General features: G+C 43.5%; 1 protein-coding gene across 3 annotated transcripts in view; it reads left to right on the top strand.

The window, feature by feature from the left end:
- Positions 1 to 27812, top strand: part of SASH1 (SAM and SH3 domain containing 1) — a 284627-nt gene that overhangs the window by 116219 nt on the left and 140596 nt on the right. Inside the window, exon 1 of one of the 3 annotated variants that reach the window (XM_045524749.2) lies at positions 239 to 1059. The exons of the other annotated variants lie outside the window; for them this stretch is intronic. Within the exon in view, the coding sequence (XP_045380705.2) occupies positions 907 to 1059 (153 nt within the window). The 5' untranslated portion in view covers positions 239 to 906. Of the gene's footprint in view, positions 1 to 238; positions 1060 to 27812 lie in introns of those variants that run through there. 3 annotated transcript variants of the gene reach the window in all.

The raw sequence follows: 27812 nt of genomic DNA, 5'->3' as shown, positions 1-27812 counted from the left end.
CTAACAGCTGACACCCCCAGCAAGGAACGGCGTCGTGGGCGCCCAGGAACCAAAATGTCCCCACTCATAATAAACAACGGCTCGTGCCCGAGCTTTTCACACTTGTTTTTCCAAGTCTTGGCTGCCAGAGGCGGGAGTTGTAATTCCTGAGGTCGCTCGACTTCGGGAGGGGCGAGGTGTGCATTGTAACGACATCGACTACTCAGAACTCTTTCGGCAGGGGTAGCTTAACGATTAACTTTCTCGAGTTTCTGCGACCAGAACTGTTTCAGTGAAAAGCGTGATTGGAAACTTGTGCAGGCGGGAGACCGCAGCGCGCCCGCGCTTTCAACAGGCGATTTGTTCTCCTGTCTGCGGCTCATTTCCATGCAAAGAGCCTGACATCAGAGCACCTTTTGTTGCTAAACGCTTTCTTTAGTTAGCGTCGAGGGGAGAGTCATGTGGAGCTGGAAGAGCTCATTTTGAAGAGAGGGGGCCCGGGGAGTTCCCTCTAAGTTCCAGAGCCACCGCGGTCACCCTGCGGGGCCCTGCCCAGACTTGCTGGGAGAAATGAGCCGCGTGCCTTAGTGAGTCGGTCCCCGTCACAGGAAGAAACGCCTTTGCCGCGGGTGGCCTTGCTTCTGGGCTGCCAGGATTCCCCGCCGTAAAACTCGGTGGTGCGAACTTTGCCTCCTGCTACCCTGTTGCCGAGCCGCGCTGGGAAAGTTTTTGGACTTGTCAGTCGCGCGGCCCGCCGCCACCTAGAGCCGAGGTGCGGGCGCCTGCCGGGGACCCACAGACGGGTCGGAGGCCGGGGCCGCGGGGGATGCGGCGCGGGGGCGCGGCTCGGTGACGCGGCGGGCGTGGACCGGCGCCGGGGGCCGGGCGCGCGCTGCTGCGGGGCCAGGGCGCCCCGGGGACCCGGCCATGGAGGAGGACGCGGGAGCTGCCGGCCCGGCGCCCGAGCCCGAGCCCCAGCCCGAGCCGCAGCCCGAACCCCAGCCCGCGCCGGAGCCCGAGGCGGGCACTGGCATGTCCGAGGCGTTCTCCCGGCTCTGGACCGACGTGATGGGCATCCTGGTGAGTTACCTGGAGCAGCCGAGGCGCGGGGCGGGCGGGTCGCGGGCCCGCGGATCAGCGCAGCCCCTCGGCGACCCCGGGATCCCTTCGCGCTCGCCAACTCGGCAAGCCCACTCCTCCGAGTCGTCCTTCTCGGGGGCTGTAGTTCTTAGGAGGTTCAATACACTCGATTTAGGGTTTCAGACCCTAATTAAAAAATAACCAGCCACAGAGCACATCAAAGATATATCTATATCTACTTCTGTATTAAACAACCAGGTATGATATCCGACAGTTCAATCTGGGACACCTGCTGAGAAGTTGGTGTGTAAAAGGCTTGGAAAGAGTCCTTCAAAGACTAGATGTAAATAAATGGTATTTGGCCGATGAGCTTCACAGTGGGACTTGGGAAGAGGCTGATGTTACTGATGTTTACCTCGTCACCATTTGCTCTCTGACCAGGAGAGGAAAACAATTACCTCCTTGCTAAGAACCACAAAGAGTTTACTTTGTTTGTTTGCGGTTTTTCAGCTTGTAGAATTACAGGGTGTTTGTTGTTATGTGTTTGGAACCAAAAACAATAGGACTTATTTTGCTAAATCTGTATTGTCATGTATTTTGAAATGTCCAGTAACTGAAACCGCCCATGGATTTGGCATAATTTCCAAAAAATAGTTCTTAGGCATCGAAGATGAAGCGTTAACTTACTCGAGGTTCAGTGCCTTGAGGAATTAGTAGGTTTGGTTTGGTGGAGCTGTAGGTAGGCAGACTGCAATCAGATGGGTGCGGATTATTACAGACAGACATCTTAATCCACATATAAAAAGTCAATTTTAGTTTAAAGATTTGAAACTGGCAATGATGTAGATCATTGGAAAGGCTCTAGATTTACTTGGAGATCTTTAATTTTTTTAGTAGAAGGAAGTGTAGTTTTTAGAAAGAAACACTCATTTGGGAATGATGAAACCATCTTTATAGCACAGTAATTATAAGCTCTTGGGCTTTGGAGTGAGTTATTCAAAGCCCAGGCATTGACTGACTACATGACCTTGGCCAAGGTAGCCAACCCCACTGATGTTCTGTTCCATCACTTGAAAAGTGAGGCAATAAGATTTGTTTCTTAGGTTTTCTGAAATTTAGCTAAGTCGATAAATAGCTAGTTCTCAGTGCACTGGTATGTAGTAGGTGCTTAGCAAATGATAGCTCTCTCTTTTTTTCCCTTGCAAATAGTTCTGTGCCTCATCTTTCCAGACATCCTAAAGCCGCAGTTATTCCATTTGCAGGTGTCCATTGGTGCACATAATTATTTCTGTACAGAGAGCTGGGGAAGGTTGGTCAAAGATTACTATCTGCTTTTCTTACTCTATGATATTTTAAAAAACGTTTGTTTAAAAAATGTTAAACTTAGACTTTTTGCCTTTTCTGAGCATTACTGATGAATATGGGCCTTCAGTGAAATTCCAGAAAACCTAATGAACATATAAAAGTTGTGGTGATAGGTTTTTAAGTTCATCAAGCAAGAAGCTTATCATGTTATTTCTTGCTTAGGTCTCAGTCTGTAAATTTTCAGTCACTGAGAAAATTGGTTTGATAATGTCACATTGCATCCCTTACTAGGGTATGGGCTAGGGAGGGAAGGGTTAGAGGGACTCACTGAAATGGAAATGTGGGCACTTTCTGAACATTTGCCTTCCTTTCCCTGGCAGATTCCAGCGCTGCTGGGTCAGTTGTAGCAGTGTTCTTTGGCTGAGTTAAGAGATGGGGTGGGGCTCTGGAAGCCCAAACCTGTTTATTCAAAGAGCAGATGCAGGAGAAAAGAAAATATGTGTTTCTTACAGAGCTAGTAGTTCGATGTGAGGCTGAAAGAACGTAAAAATTGTCCCAAGCAGGTAATTCTCACGTATGCTTTCCCATCTTTAACACAGTTTCATTTTCCTCATCTCTGGGCATCAAGGGTGCTCCTTAGGAAAATGCAGATGAAGAAGACACAGGTTACCTCTCCTTTGTCCATGCCTGTAAGAAGTGAAAGGTGAAAAGGGTCTTTATTCTGCTTTTAGAAAGCTGTCATCCAAGTATTTGTAAGAAACTATATCTTAGAAACTATAGATCGACACAAAACTGACAGTTGACTTTTTTTCTGAGATAGAAGATACCATTTCCTTCATTTTGTATTTAAAATACGGGATTTTGCAATCGTCTGTCAGCCTAGATTGGTGAAGTGACTTGATCAATGGCCCTTATGCATTGTTAGCAGCGATGCCAGACTGCACCCCAGTTCCCTGACCCCGCCAGTCAGGAGCCTGATGCCATGATGCTCCGGAGTTAACTCTCCCGCATCAACTTGGTAGAAATTATTTTAGGCAAATGCTATTTGGATGATTGTTTTTCAACACTGAACTTCAGGAGGGAAGCAGAAGTAGTAGGGGAATTATACATCCAACATCATACTTAGCCAATTTCAGGGAACAGATGCTACTTTATTTTTTAGATTCTTCTTAGTGTAAAAAATAAACTTCAAAGCCTATTAGGTTAAAGCTTTTCAAAGTGAATGAGCACAGCTCCCCTTTTCCGATGGTCCAGAACCGTGAGAGGCACTGGGCCTCCATCCCCTGCAGATTTTGTTGGTTCTAACCCAGGGAAGGGTGTTGCCCAGAGGCATTGATCTCAGTAAATACAGTATAGGTGAGCTCATTAGGACATATTTTGCATTTAAATTAATTCAGCCCTGCATGGTTCAGCACCAACTAGTTGCTTTTAGGTAATTGTTAACAAATTGCTTATTTAGAGAAGTAATATAATTTATGGCTTGCAAAATGTTTGAGCATGCTGGAATGAATAAATGTCTAGTAAGTGAATATGTAAATAGATACAGAATTAAGAGAAAATGAGTTTACAAAAACACTGTCGGTTGTGAGGGAGGGCCTGGAAGGCAGTGGTCAGTATTTTACTAATTTTCTACCTCTAAGGCTTGGGACTTACAGGGTGCTGAGAACAGGATTTCATTGACTAAAAACGGAAAAAAGTGTGTACTCTCAAATGCAGAAGCCACTTCAAAATACAGTTCTAGAAAGACTCATGCACTGGCTATAATGGGGTGCATTTATCAAGACTTTAATAAACTTTGCTCGTGCTGAAGCTACCACTTGGACAGTCTCATCATGCAAACTCAAATCCTGGCGCTTCCACTGAAAACGTAATGGCAAATTGCGAAATGTTTGTAAACCCTAAGCAATTAAACCGTGGCCTTCTTGTGAAATGTACTTTTCTGTTCTCTAACTCTGCAACATGTGGTCTGCCTGGGTTTTCAAAGCCTGTCACCTTTTGCGATGACATGGTTAGACTTCTGTTGAGAAGTGCAGAAGAAGTTAGAATTCTGTGGGATTTTACTCCTTTATCTTTACTCCATGGTTGCAGAAAAAACATTCCTTTGTGGGGGAGGGTGTTTTTTTTTTAAAGTAGGAATTACTGAAGTTGTTAGATGTGGTAGATTGTATTTTCAGCACTGAGTATCCCTTTGGTAGATTGTGATGGTTCTTAAATTTTTCCTTCAGAATTTGAGGACCTAAAGCAGAGACAGGCCTTTCAAGCTACTTGTTTGCTGGGAATGGAGAGGAAGGGAGTTAATAAATGACTATTGTTTGCAGGATCCTGCAAGATGCACCTCCCCCAAACCTTACATTTCCCTGCTATGTTCCTACAATTTACACCCCTTTCCTAGCACTGCTTAGAAAATAGCCATTGTGTAGATAAACTCAACACAGAGGACCTTCCCCTACTCTTAATTCCTATGCAAGCTACAGAAAAGAATGTAGTAGGTTTATCTGTTAAGTTTCTCTTTACGTTAACTGTTAGGTTTATTTTGTCTTGCTATTTAATGATGTCCTTGAAAGATCCTCCTTTGCTTTGTAGTTTTAGGCAAAACGTGGGGGAGGGGAGATGTCCGTGAGATCCCTAGGTGGCTTTTAAAATGCAAACTCCTTTGTAAGGACTAAGATGTAATTTACATATTCTCTGGGTGGTGTCTTATGTTAAACCTATCAGCTAAAGACTTAATTTTAGGTCTTGGAATCTGAGAGTCAGCCCCCATTTCAAATATTCTGACTTCATCCTCATTCTATGTTCCTGTTGGCCAGCTGAAAGCCAGTGGCTTCTATAAGTAGAGTAGTTGCTGGATGACGTAGGGGAGGCACTGACTGAAGAGACCTTGGAAGTGAGCCCTCAAACTCCCTCTTTTAGAGAGAAGGAATGGAGGGCACCAGGTACCGAGAGTAGGGACCGGAACTCAGGCCTCCTGATTTTCAATTATTTGTCAAAGACAAAGTTAAGTCCTATCATTCTGGCTGGGGTGGGTAACCTTTTGCTATTCAAAAAGGCCCCTGCACTAAAGTGACCGTTCATGCTCCCCCATCTCTTCCTGCCCTGCTTTCATTTGTCACTCTCTACCTTGTAGCCCCTTGCTCTTCCATCTATCTTGTTCATGCATCCTTGTTCATCACCATCTACTCCAGCAACTGATGATAGAGGTGCAGCTGTGTGGGGCTGGGGGCAGTCCCCGCAGTGGCTTCTCACTGGCGCCTACAGGGTGATTCCAGCTACCTGAGTACTGGTACCTACCTCAGTGATCCGTACTTTCCCATCTTCGTTCCCCTTGGCTCTGCCCAGAAGGCATTGAGTCCAGTGCTGCGCGGGGCCTTTCCCATCCTTACCTCCCTTGGTCCTCTCACTGTGGTCAGTAAGCATTATTGTCTCTTGCATGTTCTGAATCGCACAGATAGTTAGCAGAGGAGCTGGGATTTGGATCATGAGTTATTTCCCAGAAGTTAACTCCTAGCAATTTATAGTTCATTCTTTCAAATCTCTATCGAGACATCTATTGACTGTCAATCTTTTTGCTTAAGCTATTGAGTTAAGTACTAGTTCCACATGTCCCCTGGCTTCCAGAAAGTTCTCTGTAGGAAAAACAGCATCCACCGTCCCTCCCATGAACACCAGTCTCATGGTGCAGTGTGCACATCACTCCAGGGAGGCAGGAGCACAAAGCTGGGGGAGGGGACAGCAGTGGGGGTGCAGGAAGTCCAGTTCTTAGGAATGCCTTTCAGTTTGGGCCCTGGCAGTCAGTAGACTTTCCTGAGAGGTATTCTCCAGTGAGGGTTAAGGAGGAAAGAAGGAAGGGCCTTCTGGGCAGAGCCAAGGGGAATGAAGATGGGAAAGTACAGATCACTGAGGTAGGTACCAGTACTCAGGTAGCTGGAATCACCCTGTAGGCGCCAGTGAGAAGCCATTGCAGAATTTTAAACTGGCATGTGACATGATCACTTTTTAGAAATGTAACTTTTATGGGCAATGAGTTGGTGATGAATTTGAAGGAGACTATGTTAGTGATCCAGGCAAGAGAAGATGAGAGCTTGGACTAAATGTTTATGAAACGTATCAGTTTATCTATCATCTGGCTTCCATCAGTCCCAATATTTACTCAATATCTATAAGTAATCAGGGAACTTACTTTTGATCAGTCCTTTTAAGCTATATCTGCCCCCTATTTATTAATTTAGTAATGAGATCCAAAAATGGTGGGTGTGTTCCTCGTTAACTTTGCTCCAGCCAGCTAGCTGTCTAGTGTCCCACCTTTTGTTCCATAAGGTGTTTCACTGGATAGCGTTAATTCTTTATGAGTGGAGATGCTTCATAGAGATACCTAACTTATACTTTTTTCTTGCATATCAAGTCATGTAATAGAGACGACTCCAGCATGGAGCCTGGAGACCCAGGCATTAGGGTATCAGAGACTTGGAAGACAAAAGCTTGACGGTGAGATAGTTCTTCCTCTCTGTAATCAGTATTCTTTCTTTTCTGAAGGGATCTCCTATTGTCTTTCACCTTTCTACACTGATGAAAACATGAATGCAGTTGGGTTTATAATGAATACCCTGTAGACTTTTATTCTGTGTGTCCACGGAGATACACTGCAGCTCTCCTTACTGCCTGTGATGCAGATTCGACTCACGGTTGATTTTGGTGATTCATCCATTGTTTGTTTGGTTTTATAGCAAGTAGTGAGTGAGGAAGGTCCAGTGTGTCTATACATCACTCTGTGCCTGGTTGTGGCTTCATTTTCTGTCCCAGAATGCAGAATTAAAAGTGGAAGAAAAATAAATGCATGTAATTGTAATTTTAATTAAAAGTGTCATTGAAGGGCAGAAAGAAAAAAAAAAAAACACCTTAGTATGTATCCTGAGCCCTAGTTACTTTAAAAATATATTCGAGTTAATTTTAGGCATTTGAATACTCTTACCTAAGACTTGATATCAACCAGCACATTTTTCACAGTAGAGCTAAAAAAAAGAGTTTACATGCTTTTTTGGGCACTTTTAAAAATAAGAATGTTTCAATATTAAGTTATTAAGAAGAAAGGAATATTCTAGCTTAAGAATAAGTATTTCATTGTAGGCTTACATCCATTTTCAGAGGATTTTAAAAGCCTCACTTGTAAGATGAACCATTAACAATTTTACAAATGCCCTTGTTTGGAAATGCAATGAAAGATGGTTTTCTAGGACATTAGTCCACCGTCTTCTCAATCTCCTGGCTTTCTGAATAAAGCTGTTATTCCTTGCCCCTCCCCCCAAAAAACAACAAGAACAACAACGAGATACCTCTACACACTGTAACAATGGCCAAAATCTGGAATGCTGACAACACCAAATGCTGAAGAGGATGTGGAGCAATAGGAACTCTTATTCTTTACTGATGAGAATGAAAACTGGTACAGCCACTTTGGAAGACAGTTTGGTGATTTCTTACAAAACAAAAACCATATTCTTACCATCCAATCCAGCAGTTGCACTCCTTAGTATTTACCCAAAGTGAAAACTTATGTCCACACAAAAACCTGCATATAGCTGCTTTATTCATAATTGCCCAAACTTGGAAGCAACCAAGATGTCTTTCACTGGCTGAATGGACAAATAAGGTGTGGTGGAATATTATTTACTGCTAAAAACAAATGAGTTATCAAGTCATCAAAAGATATGGAGGAATCTTAAGTGCATGTTACTAACTGAAAGAAGCCAATCTGAAAGGGATTTTTATTCTGATTGTGTGTGTATATATATATATATTCTATACTTATATATATATATGACATTTTTGAAAGGCAAAACCATGGAGACATTGAAAAGATCAGTGGTTGCTAGGGCTTGGTGGGGATGGGGAGGGAGGAACAGATGGTGCACAGAAGGTTTTTGTTAACAGTGGATCGATACATGAACAAGACCAAGAATGAACCGGAATGTAAACTTTGGATTCAGGGTGATTATGATGTGACAATGTAAGTTCATCAGTTGTAACAAACGTACTACTCTGGTGAATACAGTGGTTATATTTCAACACCACTAAGCAATTCTCAAATTTTCAGTGGACACTGACTGTGTCTCCCACAAATTTAATTCAAGTCCGACACTGTCTTCTGGTGTCAGATCCCCCAGGTTAAGGGCTCAATCCCAAAGACCGCCCCTCTTTCAGATGCCAGTGGCAAGCCTGGATTGTTACCTGTGCTTCTGACTAACTGGCTATAAATCAGAGGTTCTCACAACCCCCCTTTAGGGTCCATTAATTTGCTAGAGCGGCTCACAGAACTCAGGACACCAATTTACTAACTAGATTAACCAGTTTACTTACTAGATGACCAGTTTATTATAAAGAGATATAACTCAGTAATAGCCAGATGGAAGATTTGCATGAGGCAAGGGGCAAGGAGCTTCCGTGTTCTCTGGGGTATCATTTTCCCTGAATCTCCACATGTTCAGCAGTCTGGAAGCTCTCCGAACTCTGTCCTTTTAGGTTTTTATGGAGGCTTCATTACGCAGGTGTGGTTGATTAAGTCTTTGCCTTTGGTAATTGAACTCAACCTCTCAGCCCTTCTTCCCTCCAAGGAAGGGAGGGTTGAGACTGAAAGTTCCTACCCTTTGATATCTTGGTCTTCCTGGTGACCACGTCTTGAGGCTACAGTGGAGTCCCACCCTAAGTCACCTCATTAGCATAAACTCTGGTGAGCTCTAAAGGGTCTCCTAATGAATGACAACAAAAGACACTCCAATCACTCCAAGTTCTGAGAGTTAGGAACCTTGTACCAGGCCTGAGAGGAAGACCCAGTGTGTATTTCTCACAAGTCACAGTATCGCAGTGGGGGATACTCATAATGAGGGAGGCTAACCATGCATAGCGGTAGGAGATACATTGGACATCTCTGTACTTTCCCTAAGTGTCAATCTTAAACTGCTAAAAAGTAAAATCTTAATAAGAAAATAATTAAAAATTTTTGTTTTAATCAAAAGAGTAGCAGAATGAGAACATTTAGAAACAACAACAAAAATAAACATCTCTTAGAAAACTGAAAGATTGCTTTGTAGGGAAGTTAAGCACAAAGGAAGCAGTTCAGACTGGCTTCAGATCCTGGCTTCTACCTTTACTGGGTATGTGACCTGGGCGAGTTCCTTGGCCATTCATTCGGTGCCTTGGTTTCCTCAGTAAAATGAGGATGATAGGTACTCGCATCTTTGGGTCTGGTAAGATAAATTAAATCACTAGAACTATGCATGGCATATGGTAAGTAGATCATAAGTGTTTGTTATTATTAGCTGTTGGTAGTTAAATCTCCTTTAGCTGGAATGTGAATTAATTTCCTTTCACTCTCATCTTTAAATGGAGGGATAATCTGATTCCATATGTTCAAATTAGGATTGATATTAACTGTTGATTTGATCTACGTCAAATGTGCTTTTCAGAACATGCAATTTAAAAGTAAGTGCATAAATTGCTTCAAAGTTTTAGCTTCAGGTTTCATGTTAGGAAATGGGTTTTTAAAGAGGATGTATAGATGGGGAGGGTATAGCTCAGTGGTAGAGTCCATGCTCAGCATGCATGAGGTCCTGGGTTCAATCCTCAGCGCCTCCATTTAAAAAAATAAATAAATAAACCAAATTAACATCCCACCCTGAAACAAAACAAACAAACAAAAAAGAGAGACTTTATAAAACTTGTGAATAGGCAGGGTTTTTTGGAGACAAGATAATTGTAATGAAAACATATTTTCAGTTTAAATGGTGTCCAGATTGCTATTGTCAGTTTTCTTGTGATTAAATAGCACAATAATATGAGATCTTTTTAATAGTTGACTTCTTAGACACATGTAAAATACTGAAAGCATCCGCTTAACTAATGATTTTATTTTTTGAGTGCTGGACTCATGTGAATATGTACTAAATCTTTTTTCATTACCTTGAACCTTTTTGTGAAATATTTTCCTAGGGTTTTTATTGAATTAACCACTGTTTCTGTCAGGCTTGCTAAATTATTCTGTATCTTTGCATCTTAATTAGGAATCTTTCTTCAGTCTCCAATTGAGAATTTATAAAAGCATCATATGGTAGTATCTCCATCAGAGCCCAAAGCAACCTGCAAACACATGTCAGAGTGAATATATCAGGCGAACGTGGTAACCACTACGCTGCAAAAACTACCATCATGTCAGTGTGAAGATGATAGAAAATGGGGCTGCTCTGGTTTGAGGGAGAAGTACAAGTTTGTAATACATATGCCACTGAAATACATTTCCATTTGGGGGTAACTTCATTATGCATCTGTAGAAAACCTGAAGGAATTTGAAGTCTTTGGGAAAGTCTGTAAAGACCTAGAATACTTTATGCTGGAAAGATAAAACATTTCATTTTTAAAGCTTATTTTATCGTGAATTAAAGTTTTATTGAAAGCTTGCCGCAAAATATAGCCTTAGGACAAAGTCTCCTGGGGAAAGGTCATTACTGCCTCTGCTTCTACTTAGGTAGCATGTGGTGTCCAGGTGGTGATTTAATGAAAGCCCCTTGGAACACTGATGCATGGTAGTGATTTGTCCTGATTAGGATATTATGAAACTGAGGCTATGTGATGAGCATTAAAGTAAATAGGTGTCAAATGATTCATAAAAGATACATGAAAAATGCAGTAAAATCCATATGATGTAGCTTTAGGGTTAGCAAAGAACTATGGATTCTTTCAACAGGACAGAATTTATCAAAGAACTCTTCAGCTTGTCACCCCACTGACGGACTGCACATTCCAGAGCTGGTGTCTTTAGGAATCAGGATATCTTCCATGATGGAAGAGCTTCCATAGAAACTGGAGGGGAAGCAAATAGAACCAGTACACTCCCTAAACATCAAGAGATTTTTAACAAGTCACATCCCTTACTCTAAGAAGTGCTGCTCTAGAGATTAGATGATAATACTTCCATTGATATGTAATTCCTTGCACTTTATAGTGTGTCTTCACATGCATTGACTGGTTTAATGCTCTTATAGCTGCAAGAAACTCAATCTTGTTGGCAGCCAAAATTCTCTAGCCTGGTGAGTAATCTAGGGTTCCTGGTGTCCTTTTCAAACACACTGACATTTCATTGCCCATATTTCCATACCCATAATTCAACGATTTCTGGTTGATTTTGGCTTCTGCAGATTCTAGACTTCTTAAGTTCATCTGTTTTATCTGTGAAATAGAGGTGAAACACTGAAGTTATATCTTTGCATGTATTTTCAAATGCCTCTGGAAGTAGACCAGACCCAGCCACATGTGGGCTCTGCTATTTGAGCAGAGTTTGGGGGTAAAGCCAGAAAGTTTTCCACCCAGGCTGCCTGGTCCCTAGGGTCCCTGTAGATGCCACAGTGTGGTTCAGTGTGACAAACACTCAAGACTTGGCAGGCTCACCTCTTCCAAGGAGGCAGAGAGAAACAAACATCTGGTATCGCATCGTCACCAGCTTGCCACAAATTCTAGAACAGCTGAACTTTAGTTCTCATGACTTCCAATTTGTCCTTCTTACTGTGGAAAACAGGAAGGTTCACTTTCACAACACTGGGAAAGGCAAGCTCTATTGTTGTCACCCAAAAAGTTTTTCAACAGTTTGGGTTTATGATATTAGGTTTACCTTGAAAAAAAAAAAAAAGACACACAAACCTACTGTTTGTACTGTGGACTTACTTGCAGACAAGTTTATGGGTTTTCTGTTTCAAGTCCTTACATATAAAGAAGAAAATCCAGGGCAAGAGTTGCTCCAGGGCTCTAGGTTATAGATGGTTCCAGAGGATCAGCCAAAGACCAAGTGAACAAGCCAAAGCAAGACTGCTTTAAATCCTGAATTTGCTAGTAAGGTCAAGATAAGCAAGTACCGAATTATGCAATGTAGTTGGCAGTGAGGATGGACGAGGCTCCAAATGTTATTTTGGTAGAAAAATGACTTAGCAAACTAAGTGAGGGGTGGGGGTAGTGACACACTGCCTTCTGTTGCCCCCAACGGTCTAAATCCAAACAAGCTTTATTAATGCAGAGAAAAGCATGCTGGTGTTGCTGCCGTGCCTTGGATGTGGCTGATAGTCACTGCCTTACTGCTAGGGACACAGCCAACACTCTGAAGTATCTTTTGAAACTAAGGATGACCACCTTTTTTCTTTTAAATTGGAGCCACTGCTCCTTAGATCATTAGCAGTCAATTAATTGGTCCTTTGGCTTCTGGTTTTCTAACGCTTTTTGTATCTGTTGTCCTTTTTGGACTTGTATTTTTAAAAATACAATCATATATTCTTTGTGGCAATGTAGGGAGAGTGTGCAGGGTCGAATCAAAATTTTTTTCCTGCTAAGCAAAGGAACTTAGAAATTCAGTCGTCAGCAGATTCTTTGGAGGACTTCCTTTCCTGATTCCTACACAGCCCTACATTCCACACTTCCTTGAAGCTTCAGAGCTCAGTGGGTAGAAAAAAGAATATTCGACAGTTTACTGCCCAGTCAACTGTTGTAATTATTTTTTTTTCTCATGGAATTTGGAGGTTATGCTTTTGTGATGGTTGGAATATTCTTTGAAACTTGGTTGCCATGAAGACATGTTTATAAAGCCATTTTGAGCAAAGATTCTGTGGGGCAGAAAGATAATAGTAATAATAACAATATTTTTGGCAGCTGGTGTTGATTGACCATGTATTATGTACCAAACACTGTACTCTTTCCATTTGTTTTTCTCTTTTCGTTGTCCCTGTGAGGTGGTGGTACAGGTTGAATTGTATCCCCAAAAAGAAGACGTATGAATGTCTTAACCCTCAGTCTGAAACAGAGCAGGATCCTGGGGGGGTCCTCCCTGGTACAAATCTTTCCCACGTCCCCCATTTCTTGTTTGTAGGAAATAGGCTTCATTCAGCCTCCCCGAACTTCCCTGAGTTCCAAAGGGCAGATTCAAACTGTTGCTATTCAGAGGAGGGAGGGAATGCAGAAATGAGGAGTTAGAGTTGAGAAAAAATAGTGTAGCGTTGCGGCAGAGTCCTGGTTCCTCCTCAAGGAATATACATAACAATTCCTTCGAGTTCTTGTATTGGAACTGAGGCCCCCACCCAGGTGCAGGATGGCAACAGCTGGCTGAGCGCAAGATTCCTGGAGCCCTGCCTTGTTACCTCACCACCAACCAATCAGAAGAAAGTCACCCTGCAGCCCTCACCCCAAGTTTTGCCTATAACAGCTGCTCCCCAAAACCATCCGGCAGTAAGGGTTTTTCACGTGTGAGCTACCTGTTCTCCTCGCATGACTCTGCAATAAAGTTTTCTCTGCTCCAAACTCCCGACGGTTTTGGCTTGTTTGGCTTCATTGTGCATCATGAACTTTTTGTTCAGTAATAAGTCTTAATTTCAGAATGCAACCTTATTTGGAAATAGGATCCTTGTAGGTTTAGTCAAGTAAAGATGAGGTTGGGGGACAGGGTATAGCTCAGTGGTAGAGCGTGTGCTTGGCATACACGAGGTCCTGGGTTCAATCCCCAGTGCCTCCATAAACAAACAAACAAACAAACAAACAAACCAAGCTAATTACCTCCCCTGTCTCCCCCAAAAAACAATTAGACAAGGACACAGACAATACACAGAAGAGAAATTACAAAAAAAAAAAAAAGTTAAGATGAGGTTGTTAGAGTGGCCCGTAATCCAAAGTGGGGAGATTTGGACCCGGACACAGGCATACACAGAGGGAAGATGACGTGAAGACTTGGCTTTATGAAGATGGAGGATTAGAGCAGTGAATGGCAAACCATCACCCGCTAGGGAGAGGCGAGGAAGCACTCCTGCAGGTTTCAGAGGGAGCATGGCTCTGCTGCAACCGTGATTTTGAACTTCTAGCCTCTAGAACTGTGAGACAATAAATTTCTATTTTAAGCCACCCAGTTTTTGATACTTTGGAATATAGCAGCCCTAGAAAACTGATACAAGTGGGTTTTTGGTACCTCCTTTCTACAAGGGAAGCAGCTGTAGGGAAAAGGAGGAAAGTATAAAGAAAGCAGAACTTTTCCAGTCAAGGCACTGTGCGTGGGCCAGCGCCTTGACCAGCAAGAAAGCAGCGAGCTGCAGTGAGAACCTGACCACGGCTGCACTGACCCCTGTGCTGCAAATGCCTGTCTGTTGATCGGGAATGGGTGGGTTCCGCCAGTGATGAGGACGACAGAGTCCTCTGTTCCATCCTCAAGTGCTGGGAAGTGACAGGAGAGACAGAGACAGGGAAGTGCAGTTAGTTTCCTTGGTGAAGGTCCAGCATTTCTCATCTGATGAGATGAGGAATGAAGTGGACTTGGGAAAGGGGAGACATTGCTTTGTGTCCCATCTTGCCACCCAGAGAAGCCCTCAGCCCAGTGCCGATGGCTTTTCCCTCTTCTGCTCACCACTGTCATTACTGTGTATGTACAGAGAGAGAGGAAAGTGAGCAGAGGGTGGGGGCAGGCGACGAGGAAATGGAGACAAGAATACCTTACTTCTTTGTTCTGAAGTGGTGGAATTGAATTAATCCTCCAAAGAGGACATGCTACTTTGCACCCCACCCCCTTCCCCATCTCAACTACTACCCAGAATGGAAGTTGGGAGTGGGTGTAGAGATAAAACAGATAAAGTCCCATTGGTACTAGATTTTTTTGAACTGATTTCTAGGGTCGGGCAAATAAGTTGGGGGTCGGGGGGTGGAGGGTCAGGGACTCTGGCAAAGGGTTTTGAGGGATGGGGCTGCATGTCCCCAAAAGAATGTTGGTGGTGATATCTGTAAGTCTCTGGCTGTCCTATTTCACTTGGCTCATCCTTTGAATTGTCTGCCCTCAGTCCTTCAAATCCAGAAAGGAGATGAATCATGGTAGTCCATAAAGATTATATTAGGAAAAGAGTGATAGAGGTTTCCGAATGAAAATGTTAACCACTGCTCAAAATGTCTCCTGGTACTCCTTTCCTCTGGTAAAGTGAGCCTGTGTAGAATGCCGCAGGTATCTTGGCTATGATGCAAGATCTGGGGAGTCAGTGCTGTACTCCCCTGGACTGCTGAGGGTTAGGAATGAAAGTAAGAGAAGCTATGGAGAAAATGGAAATAATTTATAGTGTTTTATTTTATTCTCTGTGGATTCTTTACTGGACATTTTAATTAAAATCTTATGGGATATTCATCCTAAAAGGTTTGGACCCCAGAATAAATTAATTTTAATCCCCATCATTCGTTCAGAGTAAGTGCTTTCAGAGAACTGTCATTGTAAAGTACAATAAAAATGGATAGTTAGAAAATTTCCCACATCATCTGTTGCCCATCCTGTTAGTAAGGGACTGCTCCCTATGGTACATTACTGTAAATTACTTTTCCAACTCTAGTTCAATGATTCAAGCCAAAACCTTCGTCACTTCCCTTTGGAGACTATTACACAGCCCAGCAGACATCCTATTAAGAAACTTCTGATTTGCAGAGGAAAAGGAAAATTTTAAGGTTGAGGTTGAGGAAGAAGATGAATCATGGTCCCAAAGAAAGAGGGCCCCAGAGGTTTTTAAAGATGACCCCAAGCTGCCAGCCCTTCCTTTGAAAACATACTCACCAAGGGGCCTTGTAAAGTCCATGTAGTGAGCATGTGGACCAGAGAGCAGTCCCTTAAAAGAATGACAGAGGAATCAGTAATTTGGAATCAAGCTTATCAGTGGGTCAAAAGGGGTGTAGACACCTCATTAATGTAATGTGGGAGTTAAAAATGCACAAGTTGGCTGTCCTGAGCACATTTAGAGTTTATGATTCAACACTGAAGAAGAATGTAAAACCAGAAATTGCTATAGTTGGGAAAGGAAATGACTCAAGGCCAAAAGGAAGATTTCTATTGATGCAAGTTCAAGGTGAGAGTCAGTTCTGGCTGGTGGCTCTATGGTAGACAGGCTTGCTAATAACACAGGGATAGAGTGAGCATTGTTCCCAAGAGTTTTGACAGCAGCAAACATTGCAAAATAGCAACAATGAAACACGAAGTCAAAGACATCAGTACAGGCCCCCCATCCCCCATTCCTCACCCTCACCCTCTATCGCCCACCCTCTCATCCAGAAGTTGAGTGTTCCTGAGACTTTGCAGAAGCTGAAACAGTGTAAAGTCAAGAAGCAATTTCCTTAGGTAGGACGTGCTTTACTAGCAGATCCACAAAGTGTAGTTGACCCTTGAACAATGTGGTGGTCAGGGGCTACTGACCGCCACCCCTGAGTCGAAAATTCACAAAAATCTGAGTGCTGCTATCTCTGTCTCGAAAACAAAGAAATTGATGAATGACTCACCCAAGGGCAGGAAGAGGAAACGGTGTGGATAGAATAGGATTCAAACTCTAGTTCTTTGGATTCTGTGCTTTGTGATCTCTAATGGAACACAGACTTTCCCCCACATTTAAAGATCCATAAAGTGAAAATACCAATGCTATATTTATTGAAAAAAATCCACATGTAAGTGAATCTGCACAGTTCAAACGTGTGTTGTTCAAGGGTCAACTGTAAATCGAGATAAAGCACAGATGCTCAAACACGGTGCAAAGCTATGGCGTCTTGATGGAGACCTGAGTGTGGGTCCCAGGAAGGAGCTTGGCGCTGCTGCTCTCACTGCTCCAGGTGTGCGCGGCAAAACATACCTTGATCTTCATTTAGGCTTTTCACCTTTTTCATAAAAATGAAGATCCTCTTCGGTTTTCTTTGATTAGCAAGAACAGGTACTAGTGTAGGGAAGAGTGGAGTGATGTGAAGCGAATTTTCAAAAAGCGGGGGAGACCCGTATTACAAAAGACTGCACATTCTGTGATCTGCAAGATCCAGGTATCTCACTGTGTCCCATTTTGACTGGGCAAGTTCATGACTGTCATCCTTCACTGTCATGTGATTTACAATTTTGGACTCGTTTTTTATTAGTAGGTCTCTTGACATGGAAAAATCAGTATTTTTCTTCGAACATGCATTAGCACCCACTCTTTGTAACATTCGTTTGACATCTACAGCCCTTAGGAGGCCTATTTGCCATTTTATTTGTTGGATTGAACTCTTACTACCTTTTCATTTTTTAACTGAGACCTGTTGGTGGGGCACAGTGCTCCCTACTTAGATGCTGTCGGTTCTCCTGCTGTAGGGTATGAGGAGGGAGGTCACATTGCGGCTCTCACCCCCAAGCAGTTCTCATTAGGAATTCAAATGCTGTATCCTCACCTTCCTTAAGCACCTTCTACATCTTGCTGCCCCTTGGCCAATGTGGCTCAGCTCAGGGACCTTCAGTGGAAGGAGAGAGGGGGTGGGAAAATAGAGGTAAGTTTTGAGGAGGGCACAGTTACCAGAAGGAAAAGGCTATGCTCAGGAAGTTAGTTATAAGGTATAAGCTCAAGAAAGTGTTGGAAGGAACAAAGCTTCAGATGGAAAAAGAACAATTTCATGTACTTGGAGGTTTTGTCTGGGCCTGGTGAGGTGATGGTAGGTCTCTAAGTGACTGACTTGAAGTGTCTGGACCCTGTATAAGCTTGACCGGTATTTAGATTTGGGCCAAGGATGGCGCTTTCCTCATTGGATGAGTATTCATCACTTACTAGTTTGACTCAGATTCTGTGCAACAAGGCAGGACATAAACACGTTATATAACCTATATCTGCGGTCTCTTCCGTACAAAACTGTCAACTCTTTGTAGATGGAGTAAGTAATCCTGATTACCGAGGGGCTGGGTTTAAACTGGGTGGTCAGGAAAGGAGCTGGGAATGAGTAGGGGAGAGCACTTATGAAAGCAGAGGGAACATTAGCTGCATAGGTCCCAAGATGAGAATGACCTTGGTGATTTTCAGGAACAGAGACACGGCCAATAGGGTTATTTCTTAGTGAGTGTTGGAGACTTGAGAGGGTGGGTCAAGCCAGGGTTTTATTTTAAGCATGATTGGAAGCCATTGGAGCATTTAAATGAACTTATATTTTTAAAAGACCACAGACAGTGTTTTGGAAAGTGGATTATAATGAGGTGGTAGTGGGCTGAACCGTGTTGTAGTCCTGGTGTTGGAGTGAAATAGACGTGGAGTCGGTTCTGGAGATAGAGCTTCTGAATTTGGACTGGTTGTTAGCAGGACAGAGAATTGAGGATGACACTTAGGTGTTTTGTCTGATCATCTAAGGAGATTGTTTTGGGTTGTGAGGGTTGGGGTGGGAAATCAAGATAAACGCAATGCCATTAAACTGATTTACAGGGAGAATTTAAAACTGCCCACAGACTGGACTGCCATGACAGGCTCTTTTCCTGTGAGAAAGTCCACTTAGGAAATTTAATTAGGACCAGAAGGGCACGAATTTGAGCAGTCTTGATCACGCTGCCCATGTGTCCTTTTGAGGGGACCAGAACCCTCGCCTCCCCTGGAAGGCAGTGCAGCCCGCACCACAGAGCAGAGGTGCTGGACTCACCGTCTCAGTGACAGTGATGTGGGTGTCCTTGCTGGGATGATCGGAAGGGAGCTTAAGGTCACAGCGCGAGTGGATTTCAGAGATGTGTTTGGGAGAAATGATGAAACTTGGCTGCTGATTCTCGGTGTGTATGTGGTTGGGGTGGGGGTGGCAGGCGGGATGAGAGTGTGAGGAGACTGGCCCCAGGCCTGAGGCTCACTGGTGAAAGGGGTGGTTGGTACGTGGTAAGGGAAGTAAAGAAGATGAGTTGACTTCACGTAGGTACACGCTTCAGGTACACACTTCAGCCAACTTTTGAAACCTTCCGCCCAAATCAGTCTTCTCAGTTTTCTTGAAATTTCCGAGGGCACTTGATCAATTAGAAAAGCCCTTTGGCGGGGAGGGTATAGCTCAGTGGTAGAGCGTGTGCCTCTCATGCTGAGGTCCTGGGTTCAATCCCCAATACCTCCCTTAAAAAGTATAAATAAATAAATAAACTTAATTACCTCCCCCCACCAGAAAAGCCCTTCAGTGTTCCTCTACCCCTTTCCATTTTGCACGACCACTTGTTGACTTCTTGTTTTTTCAATTTTATTTTATTATATTTTATTTATTTTTAAATTTTTTAAGCAGGAGGTGATTTGTTTTATTTATTTATCTATTTAGTTTTTATTTTTAGAGGAAGTACTGGGGATTGAACCCAGGATCTTGCGTGTGCTGAGCACGCCCTCTACCACTTGAGCTATACCCTCCCCCTTGACTTCTAAACTCAGCCGTATTTTCACCTTAACCTCATTGCTCCTCTCAGGAAGTGCAGTGATGAAAAGCTGCACAGTCACTGTTGTAAGATGTCATTTGACTGAAGTCCCCAGTGCTCACTGACCCACGTGGGCAGACAGGACTGTTCACAGCAGTTTGAGGAAACCTTACATCGGACCCTGTGGTGATGGTAGAATCCATGCGTGGAAGAGGGCGGCAGATCCCACCGTCCAGATGATTGCTGATGGCAAAGGGAGGAGCTTTTTTCTGGGGCTGATAGCTCTACTTGGTATAAACAGTGACACACACCGTCTCTGGTACTTAAAAATCTGATTCCAGATAATATTTAAATGAAACATCGTGTTTAAAGGGCTCAGTGGGGGAATAATTGTCAAACTTAATTAAATGCCTCAAAAATCTCAAATACCTCTGTGTTACTGTTCCTAAAAATAAAATGCTTTCCAGATAGCGGCATCCTAGGGCTTTGTTTAAACAATTAATTCTCGAATTTTGGTACTTTTTAAGACTAGCTGAGATTTGCTGAGTGCTTATTATGTGACAGGCACCGTGCTAAATGCTGTCTGGGGGTTATTTCTTTTAATCTTTGCACAGTCCTCTGAGATGAGAGGTGGGTACTGTCATTTTCACCTCAGTTTACAAATTAGGTTGTATGAGGTTAAGGACCCATCTGCGTGACTGTACCCGGTAAGGTGGGCAGAGAAGCAGATGGGCCGAGTGGAGAAAAGGAGACAGTTTTCCACAGTGGAGTATAATGAAGAAAAACTCCATCAGGCTCCTTTATTCAGTCTGAATTTATTAAGACACCATAGGAGAAAATGTATATCAAAGTCTTACGTTTAACATTTTGAGTTACCAGAAGGCAGGCACCATTTCATCTTGAGAAGGGGCTGGGCCCCCATGGCCAGGAGACTCTCCTGGTCCCAAGGAGACTTTCTAAGGACAAGCACAAACATGAGGTACGATGTATGGGATTGACGTGAGCAAAGGAGGGGGATGTGGGGAAGGACAGCTTCCTTCCTACTCATTCCCTGTGTTTCCCTTTGTTTTTCTTCTCCAAGTTGTAGTGCAGTGCTCTTGGCATGTTTAGATACACTTACGTGTGGGTGTGTAGCCACCTGGGAGGGATTTTTCTCACTTCAGATTGAAAAACTCTTCATTCAGTCAACTTTTACTGAGTGTCCACCACGTGCCAGGACCCTGGTAAGTCCAGGGGGCACTCCAGGGAGCACAATCCTGACCAAGGAATTTAGAGCCTGAGTAGGCTAGTTCCTGGCTGTAAAGCATTGTGAACTTTGGTCAGGGGACACGCCTTAAGGCTGCATGTCTTTTTGTATTTACTGTAATTATTCTTTCTTAAGCTAAAACATAGGAGAGACGGTCTCCGTCCTTACAGCAATCTTCAGCTGAGGGAAGCCACGCATGTTCTCGACTTGTCTGAGCCCTCACTCAGCCCTGGCTCTTCAGTTGTGCTGCTGCCAGAAAAGGCGTGGAGCAGAGGCCCCGCTTGGGTGTGCAGGACACAGAACAAAACGCGCTGCTCCTGTTTACATCCTCGGGCCGGGCCACCCATTTCTCTGTTGCTGGCAGGATTTCCTCAGGAAGCAGTCCTGGTGGAGGGTGGGCCAGGGCTGACCAGGATGTGATGACACACAGCTCCCTCTGGACGCCACACTGAGCTCAAGCCTGGATTAGTATCTGGGCCCACCCTTCCCAGGCTGTGAGTTTCAAGGCCAGTTCTCCTGCCCAGATTGGGGTAGGGGCCGTTGGGGAGGAGACACTGGATTTCTGCCCCCTGGCACTCAGCTCGTGTGCCCCATTTCGTGCTCCTGCATGCAGTACTGGGGAGAAGAGCTTGGGAGGGGGCACCCCTCAGAGGCCCCCAGGGCAGCTGTGTCAGCATTTCCGAGTCCCAGCTTTTCCCATGGGGCCACGAGCCAGTCACTCAAGGGCAACTGGGTGAGGTGTGAGCCCGGCCTCAGGAAGAGATGATGGATCAAATGATGTGCCAATTTGTTTGGTCTGGCCGAGCATCCAGACATGTGTTTCCTCATCTGTGGGTGAATGAGTGATTCAGCTGTACACCTGTGCAGCTTGGGAGTATGGTTAACTAACACTCACTTTTATTTAGAAATAAAATAGCAGGGGTGCTTTCTGTGGAAGGCCTTAATAGATGGCTTTATAATTTAAATAAGCAGTAAGATTAGCTAAGGTTTGTTACATATCCAAGTGCCGTGAGTCTGTACTGCAGGGATGGTGAAGTCAGGTGTTGGGGTAGAGAGGCATGGGTTGGAAGCCTGGGTCTGCTCTTCATTAGCTATGTGACAGTGGACACGTTTGTCACCTTGCTGAGTGTCTGTTCTCATTGGTATTAAACAGCTAGTAAAACCCACATGGTCTTGTATGTTTTAAGTTAAAGAACATACAAGAATACCTAACATGGAATATAGATATACAAATGCTCAACGAATGTTAAATTCTCCCCTGAGTCTCATCTTCAGTCTCCAACACACACACACACACACACACACACACCCCCTAGATTCTATTTTCAGTTACAAACTTGATCAAACGGAACAAAAGCAAATCATCCTTTTTTTTCTCCCCAAACTAACAACTTTTTCTTGAAGTGTAGTTGATTTGCAATGTTGTGCTAGTTTCAGGTGTACAGCAAAGTGATTCGGTTATACATAAATATATCCATATCTATTCTTTTTCAGATTCTTTTCCATTATAGGTTATTACAAGGTATTGAATATAGTTCCCTATGCCGTACAGTAGGACCTTGTACCAAATCATTTTAAAGCCATCCGTGTGATGTATGAAGCTGCATGCTGTCTCTTATTCTGGAAGATAAGGATTCATTCAGTTGTTGAGCTTTTATTAAACCCCTACCTGTGCTACCTTGTGGCAGGCACTGCACAGCATCACAGAAGCCCTGCACTGTGAGGACGCGTACACTGCCTGGCAGAGCTAGTATGCGTTGGGGAGAGTACTTGAATGTGTGTATGTGAAACAACTAGGAATAAACACATGAAGGTAGAGTGACTACACAAACAGAGAGGGGATACGGAGCAGAGGAGGGACCTGCCTTTAGGTCTGTCTCCCTGGCACAGAAGAGGATAAGGCCATTTTGGAAGCTGGGCTTATCGTGGGTTTCTTGGCTTCTACACATTGTATTTTAACTGTAGTCATACCTGCTTCACGCATTGAAACTGTTCTACCCAGACAAAGGTGATTTCTTTATGATGCAGTAAAATTTTTGAAGCTAGATAACCTAGGGTGGTCATGATATTCCGTAGCATCATGAGCTCCAACGACAATTGTTAATGATGAGAGCCGTCGTGCATTGAGCTCTGGGTGCCAGATGCTGTTCTGAGTGCTCTACGTGGATGATGTCGTTTATTTGGCAGTGTCGTCCTGTGGGCAGGTACCTCGGTCTCCGAGGCACAAATAAATGCAATAACTTGCTTTTTTGAGATCAGAACCTGGGATCTTAACCATTGCGACGTAATAGTTCTTCCCATTCCTTGACAAATAAGGGAAAGAAACTTCAAACCAAACCAAGAAAAACCTCCATGAAAATAGATAAAATAATTTGTTACTAACTAGCATTTTTCTCTTGTAAATGCAAGGTGGAGGTGAGAAAGGGTATAAGAATAGATCAAGTGATCTCTCAAATACCCACTTCCAGACAAAAGTATTCTGTTGTCTTTTAAGTTTACCTGGGCATCTTTTATTAAAAAAACAAATTATAGAATATAAATAAAATCCATCATATATTAAAAAACAAATTGTGGAATACAAACAAAATCCAGGGCAATTCTAAGAAACAAGTAGGTGATTAACTATCATTGGAGGTTTAAAGGTCATTGTTAAGATTTGGAATCAGGAAGAAATTCATACAGAAGTAGACTGTAGAAAGTTTTGAAATATTCGTCCCAGCAACTGATCCTTGAGTTCTGCATATCTGAACATAGTGGGTTGAAATGTTTTCATCTCAAACTTTTCTTTCCTTGTCTTTCAACAGTGCCATCTTGGTTCTCTCAAATTCTTTCTGTGGTTTGGAGTGATTTAGGGTCTCTTGCTTTTTCAAAAATACCTTCTAACCTAATAAGGTATTCTCATTTGAAGACTGAAACATTTTCGTGTAATAAATAGAATTTTAGAATGAAAAAAGGCTAGTGAAGTATATTGCCAAGTGCCTCAGGCTTGGTATCTTTCCCTTGGTTATTTCTTTGGATGTTGCCGTCAGAGTCCCAGCTTCGTGGAACTAGATTTTTCAGGATTGGCTAATGCTCTTTCTTCCTCCGTGTTTTATACTTTTTATTGGTTTTGTTGCCACAGAGAGGGGATGGGAGAGAAGAGCCTAAACTCACTGGGCTACTGTTTAGGAATAAGTGAAATGTGGTTGAAATTAACTGACTAATACCTTTTTAGACGTTTTCTGAATTATTTCTATCGAAAATCAAATTGGCTTTTCTGCATTTTCACTGTAAACTACATCAGGCTTCTGTGGCCACACTTGTGTGCAGGGAGTTGGGGACAAGACCTGACCTCAGTCTCGACACCAAGCCGGGATGGCCTTACGCGTTCACGGTACTGGCAAAGTAAGGAGAGACAGTAATCGGGGGCAGGAGACCTGCTCACCAGTCTTCCTAATGCACCTGCCTTCTGCATTGATCCAGGAGCCTGGTGACATACCTACAGTTGAGGAACAGTTAATGTTAGTTGCCTTTTGAGAATCTTTATTTCCTGCATTTATGGCCTGGCTTGCCATTGTGGGTCAGAAGGTCTTGTTCCGGAATATTTATTAACAGCCAATTTTCCCTGCTAGTGGTGGTTCAGAGAACTTTCTCTCTAAATGTAATACAAAAAATGATTTGGAGTTATGAAACTAGATCATTTATGAGCCGGATGTACAGAAAGTCTTGAAACAGTCCTCACTCAGTTTTGCAAAATGGAACACTGCGGAGACTTCTTTTGTGATTTGGGAGATGTTGTTTAAATTGCATATTATATAAGGAAGCACAATCACCACGAATTCAGAAACACTGTCATGTAAAAACCTGTTTCCATTGCCACGTCCTTTCATTTTCAAACTTGCACGCTGGAGCCAGTTCTTTAAAAGGCCTGTCTTTGTAAGTGAAAGAGTTTTGCTTTGGTACGGGCTGTTTTGCAATCTTACGCTCACTACATTTAACTTTCTCACATTTATAAAACTAATAAACTACATAAACATAAAAGTGCTGAGTGTTAGAACCTACACATCTTGGCAGTTTGTTTTTAATACACTGATGTAATTAACACCTTGAACTATATATTCTGTTTGTTTCTTTTGAAATCATACAAAGAGAACAGGACGATGCACATACAAAAGGCACCAACATAGTTAATGTTGGCTTTTTAAATTATAATGAAGCCATGGGTGTTTACTCAAACTTACCAGTTACTTTTAAGTCTGAGGACGGAGGAGTAGATCTGTCACTTAGAAAAAGCAAATTAAAACAGAGAGCAGTATATGAATTGCTTATCACCCCAAGGGCCTGAGCTTAGTGCCTGGTCCCACAGTGCTTGTGGATGGATAATTTAATTTTTTTCATTCATTCAGCAAATTTACATCAAAGAGTCTTCTAAGTACCGTCCTTAACACTGAATAGTGAACAAAATCCAGAGAAAAATCTCTGCCCTATGGACCTTACACTTGAGCTGGGTGAGAGAGACCGGAAAAGATGCGAGTTGTGTGCAGACTAGTTTAGATGATGGAAAGTGGTGACGAGAAAGGTAAGGCAGAGAATGGGATTAGAGGTGGTGTGTCCCGGAGAGGGAGGCTGCAGTCTTAGCTAGGACATCCCTTGGGAGGAGGGTCCTGGAGTGACCTCTGGAGAAGTGAGGGCCAGCACGGCGGGGAAAGCAGGACAGGCAGAGGGAGGAGCAAGTTCAAAAGCTTGGCTGGGGCGACTGGGTTTGGAATGTTGCTGGAGTAACAAGGTGACCACTGTGTCCTGGGGGCCATAAGCCTGGGGGAGGCCTCTGTCAGAGGCACAGGTGTGGCGGGCCTTTCAGCTCACGGGGGATGGAGGCCTTGACTCTGAGTAAGAGGGGAGCCTGAATAGGGCTTTTTCAGCAGAGGGATGGGAACCGGCTAGGTTCTAACAGCGTCTCCCCAACCATTGTGTTTCCAGGGTGCGCAAGAGTGAAAGGAGGCTGCCAAGTATTTGATTTTCCAGAGTAAAACAGAGCTGTTAAAACTGCTGTGCTTTGTGGATGGAAAAGCACAACCCACCCTGACAGAAGCAACATTTAAAAAAAAACTCGGCAACCCTTTAAAAGGCCTGACAGCACATTTAATTTTCTTTGTGGGCTCCCTCCTCCTACCCCCCCCCCACCATGTGGCAAACAGTTAAAATAAAAATGTGTTCTGTCCACATCACAGAGGAAAAAAGTGAAATTGCCCTTTTTTTATACAACAATTGAGAAGCATAAAAAAAGTCTGGGTAGGTGGTAGGCATGTTTTAACTAGCTCATTTCCTTTAGTGAGAGTGTCTCATTGTAAATCCAAGAGAATGGTTTGGAAGGAGGAGACTGTTAGAGCAAACACTGACCTGTTTCGGCTGATGAATAGACAAAAATGTTAATTTTTTTAATCGTGTATAGTGACACACAATATTATGTAAGTTACAGGTGTACAATATAGTGATTCACAATTCTTAAAGGTTATACCCCATTTATAGTTATTACAGAATAGCGGCTATATTCCCCGTGCTGCATAACCTATCCTGTATGTGAGGAGGCTGCCAAGTGTAGTAACTAAGGGCCACCTAACAGGTTCACTTGTTCAATCTCATGGTTTTCCAGTTGAGACTTTTGGATGAACTAGGTATTCAATCATAACATCTGCAAATACTTTGACCTCTTTTTATGTCGTTTTTGTATTTTATAGAAAATATGCTCTGTTTTCTGTCATTTTTCCGTGGAAAGGCCTGGGTGCCTTTCCATTTCGCAGGTGGTAAAGCCAGGCCTTGCGGTCCGTGTGCCGGGCACTGGGCGCCAGCCGGACCACCGGGCCATCGCGGTGTCCTCCGCCTGGGAGGCCGGGCCCCGATTCTGTTGTGCGGTGCAGTCGGCGTCGTGGTCTCTGGGCCGTGGCGGGGAACACCGTTGTCGCCGGTACCGGCAAGGAGCCCGTCCCTAGGGCCCAGGGGCCGCGCCAGCCGTCGGGGTCCTCGGCCTGTCTGCTCGCGCGTTTGACCCCTAGACGCGCAGCCCCGCCAAGTACGGCTTGATCTCCAAAGGCGCTCCTGGCTCTAAGACGCCGTCTCTCCGGTATGTCCTTTGTGTCCCCTGAGGGCGCCTCTTTTGCGGTGGAACTACAGTTCCCAGCATGCCGTCCTCACGCGTGGCAGCCACTTCCTGCTGAGCTGTTGCGGCCGGGTGCAGACACTTCCTGTGTAGTGGCGGAAAACAACCCTGAAGAACCTTGACGGTGTCCGGAGTTTAGAAAACTTAGGGATGGGTAAGCCTGCTTTCACTGTCTTGGGCCAAAAAAAAAGAAAAATTAAATTTCCTAGGGAAAATTTAAATTTTTGATTTTGCATTTTGGTTTGAGATTTTAATAAAAGAAAAATGAAAAAAAAATCCTGTAGCTTATTTTATGCATAATAGTTTGTACCTCTTAATTCTCTCCCCCTGTCCCCCCCCCGCCCTCTCCCCACTGGTAACCACTAGTTTCTTCTCTATACTGTGATTCTGCTGCTTTTTTGTTATTTTCACTAGTTTGTTATATTTTTTCAATTCCACGTGTAAGTGATATCATACAGTATTTATCTTTCTCTGACTTATTTCACTCAGCAAAATACCCTCCAAGTTCACTCATGTTGCTGCAAATGGCAAAGTTTCATTCCTTTTAGTGGCTGAGTAGTATTCCATTATATATATCACATCTTCTTTAGCCATCCTTCTGTCAGTGGACTTTTAGGTTGCTTCCATATCTTGGTGGTTGTAAATAATGAGGCTATGAACACTGGGGGGGGCATGTATCATTTCAAATTAGTGTTTTCATTTCTTCTGGATGTATACCCAGGAGTGGAATTGCTGGGTCACAGTTTTAGTTTTTTGAGAAACCTCCATACTGTTTTCCACAATGGCTATACCAAATTACCACCAACAGTGTGCGAGGGTTCCCTTTTCTCCACGTCCTCACTAATATTTGTTACTTGTGTTTTTATTGATGATAGCCATTCTGATACGTG

The sequence above is a fragment of the Camelus bactrianus genome, chromosome 8, assembly GCF_048773025.1.
Source record: "Camelus bactrianus isolate YW-2024 breed Bactrian camel chromosome 8, ASM4877302v1, whole genome shotgun sequence".
In the NCBI taxonomy this organism is placed as follows: domain Eukaryota; kingdom Metazoa; phylum Chordata; class Mammalia; order Artiodactyla; family Camelidae; genus Camelus; species Camelus bactrianus.
This window is presented reverse-complemented; position numbering and strand designations above follow the sequence as displayed.